The sequence below is a fragment of the Myotis yumanensis genome, unplaced genomic scaffold (genome assembly GCF_028538775.1).
Source record: "Myotis yumanensis isolate MYYU_CA2020_CCGP unplaced genomic scaffold, mMyoYum1.0.hap1 SCAF_16, whole genome shotgun sequence".
Classification (NCBI taxonomy): Eukaryota; Metazoa; Chordata; class Mammalia; order Chiroptera; family Vespertilionidae; genus Myotis; species Myotis yumanensis.
In genome coordinates this window covers 10,834,719-10,844,651 of record NW_027223767.1, presented here as the reverse complement: position 1 = coordinate 10,844,651, position 9,933 = coordinate 10,834,719, and the positions used below count along the sequence as shown (strand labels likewise).

At 53.9% G+C, this 9,933-nt stretch overlaps 1 protein-coding gene across 1 annotated transcript; it reads right to left on the bottom strand.

The window, feature by feature from the left end:
- Positions 1-683: 683 nt before the first annotated feature.
- Positions 684-6,205, bottom strand: RCVRN (recoverin). The gene is made up of 3 exons (XM_070394763.1): positions 5,825-6,205; positions 2,756-2,867; positions 684-1,056 (listed from the first exon to the last, which is right to left on the bottom strand). The coding sequence occupies exons 1-3, from the start codon at positions 6,203-6,205 to the stop codon at positions 941-943; spliced, it is 609 nt and encodes a 202-aa protein (XP_070250864.1). The 3' UTR covers positions 684-940.
- Positions 6,206-9,933: the final 3,728 nt, after the last annotated feature.

The following is a 9,933-nucleotide window of genomic DNA, read 5'->3' as shown; positions in this document are numbered from 1 at the left end:
CCCTCTGATTCAGTCCCACTATGCCAGAAGGAGCCCTTCCAAACAGAGAATCCTCCTATCCCAAACCCCACCGTGGTACCCACTCTCCCCACAGTGAAGCTCACTGCCTCCGTGGGCTGCAGGGAAGGCCTGCTATGGTCTGGCCCCGCCTACCTTTCAGCCTTAACTCCCCATTGGCTGTCCCTCCTACCTCTGCTCTCAGCTATCCTGGCCTCCACAGGAAATGCTCATTCCTTTGTTAGAGTCTCTGCTGAGACACAATGCTTCCCACCTCACCCTTTCCCTCACCAAGAACACCTTCTCTGATCCCCGGAAGAAGGAAGCCACTCCTGTTATAGCTCGCAGTGTTTTGCACGTCTCCATGGTAACCTTCCACTGGTCATGACTGCTTCCAGGTCTGCAGTCCCCTCTGCACCCTGAGCCCTGAGAGACAGGGCCGTGTCCACCTTCTTCACAATGGAGTCCCAGTGCCCTGGTAACCACTGCAATGGCAACACATTCTTGCCTTGGTGGCCGAGGCCACACAAATCATTTCCATTTCCAGTTCAAGAACAACCAGCGACTGTGTGTCCGGCAACTCTTGCATTTATTGGAACCTGCTTACCTAGCAATCCACAAAGGAGCTTACACAGGAGTGATATTTAGGACTCTTGTGACCTAATCCTGGGATTATCATGGAGGCCTGGGCTGGTGGGCAGGGGAGGGGAGGCGGCGTCATGGGAGGGGCTCTAAAGACAGGGAAGGAGGAACCAGCAGATGCTAAAGACACTTCTGTTTGGCAGGGAGCTGTGCTGTGGGTTTGGAGGCCTCTCTCTTGGCCGTTGGGGTGTGTTTGTGAGCATGCGTGTGTGTGTGTGTGTGTGTGTGTGTGCGCGCACGCGTGTGCATTCGTGTGCTTATGTCAATGGTAAGGGGAGGCAGGAGAGCTGAGCAGTTGGCATCAGGGGTTCTTTTCCTTTAACCTTTCCTTCACTTTTTGAGGCTCAAATTGGATCAGTCGCAGAATTTCCTTATTGGCCAGGGTCCCCTCGATGAACTCTTCCTCTGTAAGTTTATCTGCGGATGGGAGAAAATACCACAGTCAGGACTGGCTGTTTCAAGCTGCCACAAAGCTGACACCTGCCAGCATGCCCTGTGCAGATGTATCCATCATGAAAACCTTGCGTCTTAGCGCCTCCAGGGTACTCCCCCCGCTACCCCAGATACCCAACCTGGACCTCCCCATCAACCAGCAAGGAGAGGGTTAATGGCTGGCACTACTGAGGGGTCCAGGGTGCACTTTAGTTATGCTTCTCTTCTGATTGGCAATGCCCTGCCTTGCTGGTTATTAAGTATCTTGAGTCTTACTCTAGGTCTGAGCCTCACGTTCTGGAAGAACTTTTGGGGCATGGAGCAGAGCAAACAGTTTCAGTTGAGAAGGAGGGAACAGCATCCACTCTAGAGAAGGGCGTAAAAGTTGAGGGGTCCATCGGGGTGCCAGGGAGAGCCTGGCTTGTGAAGAGGTCTCTCTGACCCGCCACCCCAGCATATGGGCAGCCCCTGATTCTCAGCTGACAGCTCCTCCACGACTCTTTACTCTGCATCTCTGCATCTCCCATCCCCCTCCCCTGTGGGACCAGGAGAGCGCCTCGCCCAGCCTCCGGGTTCAGTTCTGTCCAGTTCAATGCTCTCCACTAGCGGTTCCTCTGAGCCAGAGCCACCGTGCTTGGGGCTGAGGTCACTTCAGAGGGTGGAGGGCAGGGTGTGGCATAGAGGGCAGTGAGGTAAAGTCCCTGGTTCCTTGGTGTGCTGGGAAGACAGTCACATGTAGAAATAACTCTAAAAGGAGACGGTGCTCTTTCAGATCATGCATATGCTCAGAGTTGCCTGCAGGTAGTAGGTGGCTGAACCGAATTGCACGCCCATTAGCTTATGTTCCAGGCCTTTTGAACACTCCTAATCTTAATCCTGGATTAGGACTCAGGCTGGTTCCCTGCAAGTCTAGGTGGGGAAATGTAAAGTCCTAGCTGCCCTGTCAGCCTCACAAAGAGCTTGGAATGCCCCACATCAGAGCCGAGTTCTGGAGCCAGGCCTCCCATGTGGGCACAGGGAAGGACACACACACCGCCTGGCAGGAGGAATACGGCAGCCCCCCCCACCACACACACCGCCACCTCCTGTGACGTCCACTTGGGTCAGCTTCTCCAGGACCCAAACTAACTTCCTAAGTGAAACCGCAGAACTGAGATGCCGCTTACTTGGGACCCCAGGCTAATTCTGACACAGACTGGCCTAAAGTTTGCTCTAACTCTTAGAAAGCGTTTTGGAAAACACGCGAAGCAAACCCCAGTGTCTAACAGGCATCCCTCTCAAACAGAAAGTGCTTGGAATTCCTCTAAACTTGGCGTCTGCGTACAAACGTCTAAGGTGCTGTTGCCTTTACTTCTTCCTATTGCTTCAATGTGGCTGTTTTAACCAAAGCTGTTTTCTTCAGCCCCCCACCCCTCGGAGCCTTCCTTCTCCCCATCAGGCAGCCAGGGGCCGTATAAGCCAGGGACGGGGCACCATTTCTAACGCAGTGGCAGCTCCACGGGGAGCAGGGCTGCACCTGTGGCCTCTGTCCACTCCCCAAGGCCCCAGCGAGCCCTGCAGTGTATGGTGGGGCGAGGTGTCCCCGTCCCCCTGGGCACTGGCGCTGGGAAGGCTACATGTTGGTGGGATCAGCCAGAAACAGCCGCAACTGTAAAGCGAAGGCCACGTGGGAGAAGGCATTCACCGTCATCTTTCTTTCCAAAGAAGCCCCAGATCTTGTCGGCTCGCTTCTCAGGGGTGTTCTCATCGTCTGGCAGGTGCTTGGCGTCCTCGGGATTGATCATCTTGAATATCGCCTGCACCGAAGCAAGAGGAACGGCTGGTCAGAAGGAGCAGCGGAGGCTGCAGCCCTGGGTTAGAGAGCAGGTCCCAGGCCCGGCCGTCCTGCCAATCAGAGCTCCTGGGCCGGCACCTGTGTTTCTGAGACCTTCAGCTGGATGGGGAGGCTGGGGGAGGGGTGAGGAAGGCTTTCGCTTCTTATTTGTCCCTTTCTGTACTGTTTGCATTTCCTGACCATGCAGACATATGACTTTCATTTTACTTAAAAAAAAAAAAAATGGAAAAAGCTTCCTGGTGTCATCCCATGGCAGCCCGAGGCTGCAGTTTGGGAACCACTCCCTTGAGCCGACTGCCTAGAAATTTTAGAAAATCTAACAGCTTCTCCCAGGTCCATGTAGTACCTGGTTGCCCAGCCGGGTGGCCTAACAAGGGCTAACATTTGCTGAGCGCCTAACATGTGCCACTTTCCTGAGCATTTTACATGCAACCTTCCCAGCCTTGTGAGGTGTGCATTCATGGACCCCATTTTACAGATGAAGAAACCGAGCCCATTAACTTGCTGAGTATCACGCAGCTGGAAGCAGATGAGCAGAGCTTCTAGCCCAGGTGCTTTGGGTTTAGTTTGCATTGTGCCACTCACCAGCTGATGCCTCGGAGAGCATTCCAATGGCTGGGGAGGGAGAGGGAGGCAGAGAGCATTCCAATGGCTGGAGAGGGAGAGGGAGGCCTCAACAGGCTTCCCAAAGGCCTCCCCAGGGCTCAGGAAGCCCCTTCATTACCCTTCAGCGCAGGAAGGGACCCAGAGGAAGGTTGAGCTTTAGACTCTAGGAGCCTTCACACCTCCCTCCACACTCAGTAACAAAGGAGCCGGATGTGCGCATGTGTGATGGGGGCAAAGCAGGAAGTGCCTCTGCCCCTGTGGTCAGGGAGAAGGACAGGTGGTCTCGAGGGGCCCATCTAGCTCTAGGTCACTAGGATTCCATCAGCTCAGTAACTCCAGGGCTGGCCAGGCCCAGACAGGACACTCGAGGTCATGGCCCCGAGCCTGTGCCAGCCTGTGCACTCAGCCTGGGGGCAGGCTCGGGTGCAGGCAACATGTTGGGTGGCAGTAGGAAGGGCACCTTGGAGACCTGGGAAGCACAGCCAGGCAGGGGCATTAATGCCTATAAATTAGCCTGGAGGAGAGGTGAACATGCTGAGAAGTGGCCTTATAGCAGCCCCCCGCCCCGAACCCCCTATACAGCAAGGAGCAAGGAATCAAGCCAGCAGCAGGGGAAGCAGCCTCAGCTGGCAGGCGCCCAGCAGCCAGAGTGGAGGTGACTCTGTTGACTCGTCTCTCTATCCTGAGCCATGGGAACCAGGCTTGGTGGCTAAACGCTGGGAGTAACTGGCTGCCTGCCCCATCCTACTTCCAGCACCAAGGACAGACTGTCTACAGTCAAGGCCTCAGTGAAAGAGCCATCGAATGCTCACCCTGGGCCCTGGGAGGTTATATGGTTTTCCAAGGCCATGAAGCTAGTTGGTGGCATAGCTGGGACAAGAATCTGTAATTTCTGGCTTCAAGGCTAGTGATGTAGTGATCTGGTGAGTGCCAGAGCCTTGGCACCACCTTGCACAGCCTCGGCCATGGATTCCCCTTCCCACCCTTTCTCCCTTCCCTCCCTTCCTCCCGCCCTCCCCCATTCCTCCACCCTTTTCTCAAGAAGCACCAACTTATAGGCCTCTGCTGGGCCTGGCGTCCTTTAGGTGGTTCTGAGGATGTGGTCTCCATCCCATGCCACCTGCCAATTCAGAGAAGTTTGATCCGAAAGCCCTGCCCAGTGAGGTTCCCACACATGCCCGCCCTTGACCACAAGCTGCATGCTCAGCTATTGTATTCATGGTGTCACCTAATGAGGGAGGAAGAGCTGTGTGAATGAAAGCAGGGTTACAAATGCATCAAACGTATATAAACCATGAAAAGTCTCCCTCTTAACGGGAATGTCATTAGAAAAATATAGCAAGTGGCATGAGGTAGAGGGATAAAAAAGATCAGGTAAGAAGATACTAAATGAGGGTCAATATACATAATATAATAGGGAAAATAGAAACATCCTAACTGTCCCAAATTTAGGAATGGTTAAATAATTTTATGACATTTCCATAGATGAAATTCTAAGCAGCTATTAAATATGGCTTGGAAGAATGTATACTGATATGAAAAACATTCATCATAAAATAGTAACTGAAAAAAGTATAAAAATTCTATATGAATATTTCATAGCTCTAAACTTAGTTTAAAATATAATGCTAAAAGACTGGGAATGTATATACCAATACGTTGGCCGTTTTCTCTGGATGATGAAATTAAAGGTAATTTTAACTTTCTTTTGCATATGTTTCTAAATTTCACGAATTACTTTTACATTAAATAAGACTATTTTCAAGACGCCTAAAATCTTTACAAGCGATGTGCTCCCAGGCTGGTTGGGACAGGGGTAGAGAATGGGTGTGACAGGCACTGGCCTCCCAGGGGCCTGAGCACGGGGATGAGAGAGCAGAGGGTCTGGTGAAGGGCCATGAAGACCAGCGGAACCGGAACCCAGGTCTCGCTCTCTCCCCACCTCCTCCTATTGTGCATCTGAAACATGTCAGGGAATCTGACTATGCACAATTGAAGGTATTGAAGGATATTTTAATGAACAGAGGAAAAAAGGGAGGAGGGAGGAAGGAAGGAAGAAGGAAGGAAAGAAGGAAGGATGAAAGGAAAAAAAGAAATCATAGGAAATACCCAGATTCTTTTTTAGGAGGAAAACGAAGCTATGGGGAAACGCCCAGCCTTCTGTTAATCTCAGTATATGAGAGACCCCTCACCACGCTCTCAGCGCCTTTGGGTCACAAAGCCTGGGCCCCCACACCCCCTCCAGCTCCTCCCCCAGCTGCGCCCTGACCTGGGTGACCCCAGCCCTGCAAGGGGTGGGGGGTGGAGACTGACCATGACGATCTCCAGCACTTCGCTCTTGCTGATGGCCCCGTTGCCGTCCACGTCGTAGAGCGAGAAGGCCCACTCGAGCTTCTGGCTGGGCCGGCCGGCCGTGGTCATGTGCAGGGCGACCACGTACTCCTTGAAGTCCAGGGTGCCGTCGCTGTTGGCGTCGAAGCTGCGGAACACGTGCTCGGCGTAGGCCTTGGGGTCGGCGTCGGGGAAGAACTTGGCGTAGATGCCCTGGAACTGCTGCCGCGTGATGCGGCCGCCCGGGCACTCCTTGAGGAAGGACTGGTACCAGGCGCACAGCTCCTCCTGCGTGAACGTGGTGCTCAGCTGCAGCTCCTCCAGGATCTCCTGGGACAGGGCCCCGCTCCTGCTGTTCCCCATGGGCGAGGCGGCTGGGCCGGCGCTGCTGCGAGGGTGGCTGGGTGGCTGGGTGGGAGGGAGCGGCGTGGTCTCAGGCTTCCGCTGGACACAGACCCACGGAGAGGCCGGCGGATTAGGAGGATTTGCCGCAGGTTCACCCCAGTACTTGGAGGGAGGAGGGGCCCAGACCTGGGAGGGGAGGCAGGCGAGCTCCCAGAACCCCCCTCAGATTAAAGTAAAGAGCTGACCGCAGGTGCTCAGTCCATTCTGGCCTCTGGGAGGACAGGGCGGGAGGTCAGACCCTTCAGGGCCCAAGCCTTGGGCCAAGGTCTTCCCTGCTGCCCCTGGCTCATCGCTCCCCACCCCCAACTCCAGCTCTCTCAGCGCCAGGATGTCCCAGCCTGTGCCCCGCCCTAACTCCCCTAACTGGGAGGGTCTCCTCTTTCACTGAGCCCTCCAGTGCAGGGGCCAAGCTCAGCAGACCCCTGGGCTCAAATCCCAACTTGGCAATTTATTAGCTGTGTGACCTGAAGCAGCGTTTTGGAACCTTTCTCTGCCTGAACGCTCCTCTCCTAGCCCTTCCCCTCCTATCTGACTTCCTGAGCTCTCCCCTCAGCAAGGCCTATACTGCCCACTCTATTTGCAATTGCACAGCCCACCCCCACCCCTAAGCACCCCCAGACTGTTCATCCTGCTTTATTTTGCTCCCTCCACCGCACACCTTCTTGGCTTCCTCTTTACTTATCCCATGTGCTGTCTGTCTGTCCCCTCCCAGGAATGAAAGCTCCATGGATGGAGGATCTGTCTGTCTGTTTCCCAGCTGCATCTTCATGGCCAGATCGGTGCGTGCCTGGCAGGTGGAGGCCTTCGGCGAGTATTCCTTCAGTGAACAGGCATGATCATAGATAACAGTGTCTACGCCATTGTTTTTGTGAGGCTGAAATGGGTGGATATGTGCAACATACTTAGAACAGAGCCCGGCACATGCTAAGTGCTAAATACATGTCAGTTTTTGTTATTATTCACCTACAACAGGGATCCAAAACTCAACTGCCTTTGGGAGCCAGCAAGGGGAGGGAGGGAGTGAAACAACTGGATCAGGGAGACAATAGGGAGTGGTGAGGCCTGTGTCACACATGCAAGGGGTTGCCAGTGTTCAACTCCATTTGAATGTGGTCATATGGGATTAGGGCCCAGTGATTATCCAAGAGAAACCCAGAAATCAGATTTTTAGATGCACTTTCCAAACTTTTAAACTTTGAGAGTCAATTCAAACATTTAAAAAACATGGTGTGGGCCAAATACAACATAGCTGAGGTTCAGTGTCAGCTCGCAGGTTGCCAGTTTGCCCCCAGCCTGATGCCTGGGCTAGCAGACTCCACGTGCTCGTGGGGTGAGTGGATGGGTGCATGGGAGGTAGGGAGCTCTGCAAGGAAAGCCTTCACATCCCCGCAGTCAGCTCAGCCACGAGCACAGGACACAGGAGGAGCCTGAGAGAGTGTGTTTTGGACCTGACTTCACATCACCCAAAGGAGAGGTTGGCAGTGCCCTGGCTTGGCTGAGCATAATGCTGGAGGGGACTGCACCTGAACCTCAAAATTGCCAAATTGGATGGGAGAGATGTCTCCTCTTTGCCCAGGGCTCATAACAACAAAGAATAAACCCCACAATCTCCAGGCGGTGAGTTAGGGTTTGCACCCTATCACAACAGGCTAATGGCCGGGACCAGTAGCCCTGCTGCTGGGAAAGCCACCTGCCAGGCCCACCTGCATGCTGCTTAGGAAGGACTGAGAAGTTCAGGCACCAGCAGTGCTGACCATCCCTCCTGCCCACGCACCCCCTGTGTTTCCAGAGTGTTTCTCAGGAGGCCTTCATGTTAGGTGTGTGTGTGGTTGCGTGTGTGTGTACTCACTCTTTCCCCCCATTAGTGTGTGAGAGCACATTATTTCTTATTAGAGGCCTGGTGCATGAAATTCATGCATGGGGGGCGTCTCTCAGCCCGGCCTGCACCCTCTCCAATCCAAGACCCTTGGGGGATGTCTGACTGCCGGTTTAGGCCTGATCCCCCAGGGACCACTGGCTCCTCACCACTCACCTGCCTGCCTGCCTGATCACCCCTAACTGCTCCTCTGCTGGCCTCATTGCCCCTAACTGCCTCTGCCTTAACACCCACCACTGCGGCTTTGTTCAGAAGGATGACCAGAAGATGTCTGGTCGACCAGGTCTAATTAGTGTATTACTTTTGTATTAGTATAGATTAGGAGCCCTTTCTCTTGTTCTAGATTTCACTATCCTGTAGTAAGGCATTTGTTCTCAAGAGCAGTTAAAAATTGGACAGTCACTGGACTAAAAAAACAAACAAAACAAACCCAGTCCATGAAATGAGGCTGAGGCTTCACCCCTGACCTCAGAACCAGGTGTGAGAGGCGATGAGAAGTGCCTCCTGGTTCCGGGCTGTACACACCAAGCCTACAGGTGAGGCCAGGCCGGTGTTACAGGCACACTCCACTTGCCTGGGTCACAGGGCAGCTAAATGGCAACGCGGGAGGAAAGCCCAGGTTCGCAGGCTCCCATCCAGGGCTCTTCTTGAGACATTACCACGGCCTGAGCCGAGGGAGCAAGAAGCTCCATTTCTATAGGTGAGGAGCTGGGGTTGCCATGACAACAGAAGATGTGGACAAGGAAACAGGACCCTGGGTTAACACAGAGGTAGCTGGAGCCACACCCCCTCTAGCCTCCGACCTCTCTGCCCTTTCCAAGGGCAAGGAGGAAGGAGCTGGAACCGGTCGGAGGCAGCCTGGCACTGTCCACATTCTTCAGGTTGCTGTGTCCGGAGGGGCCAGACCGCTGGAGGGGACCACAAGCAGCTGTGTTGATGCTGCTGAGAGAGGGGTCATGACCTGGAGGTTTGTTTGAAAACCTGCATAAACATCTTCTATCAGAGGGAGAGTTTATGCTCCTTAGTCAAACAAGTTGTTGGAGATGATGTATTGTGAATGGATTTGTTAAGTCTGAGCTGGGACCATAAACTCTCCCCGAACCCCAAAGACCACTGGGGAGAAGGCTCGTCTCCAGTCAGTCTCGGTGTGTGTCTCCCCTGAGCCTGACCTTGACTGCAAGAAGCAGGCTCTTCCCAGAGGCTGGCCCTGTTCGCACCCCAAACCAGGAGCTGTCTTAGCCCCCAGCCCCCGCCCCCATTCCTTCCCCTTCCCCTGCTCTGAGCTCAAAGACAAGATGACCTTCCCCCCGGCTTGTTTCATGCACGGTGTTCCCAGGACCTGGAACAGTGTAGTAGGTGCTGAATAATTATGGCACGAAGTGAGGAAGGGATGGATGGATGAGATGAGAAACTATTGCCAGGAGCCCCTTGTGTCTGTAGGGATAAGTCACCAGGAGAGCGGATGAGGCTGGGGCCAGGTGTGTGTGTATGGCAGCATGGCACCTCTGTGGCGGGCCAATGCCCAGGTGCCTCTTGGCCCTCTGCTAAGCCATCAGGAGAAAACTTATCACCGATCCCGGGAGCCTGGAGGAATGCAAAGACCATTTGTACAAAGGAGAGCGTGGCCGCGCTCCAGGAGGGAGGGTCACCCAGCAGGACCAGCGTCACTGGACAGTTTATTTCCCATGGGGTGACTCTAAGCATTTCAAGTGTCCACACAGAGCCGGGGGGAAAAATGGGAGCACATTTAACTTCCTGAAAGCGCTTTATGATAACGCAGAACAATTATATAGAGCAAATGCCTTCAAAA

What these genes read in the sequence shown, in the direction of transcription:
- RCVRN (XM_070394763.1), bottom strand. Translation starts at nt 6,205, where the DNA reads ATGGGGAACAGCAGGAGCGGGGCCCTGTCCCAGGAGATCCTGGAGGAG. An exon ending in AAGTGCTGGAGATCGTCATG is followed by an intron (nt 2,868 to 5,824) that starts GTCAGTCTCCAC and finishes GCTTCGGTGCAG; the next exon opens with GCGATATTCAAGATGATCAA. An exon ending in CTTTGGAAAGAAAGATGACG is followed by an intron (nt 1,057 to 2,755) that starts GTGAATGCCTTC and finishes TCCCATCCGCAG; the next exon opens with ATAAACTTACAGAGGAAGAG.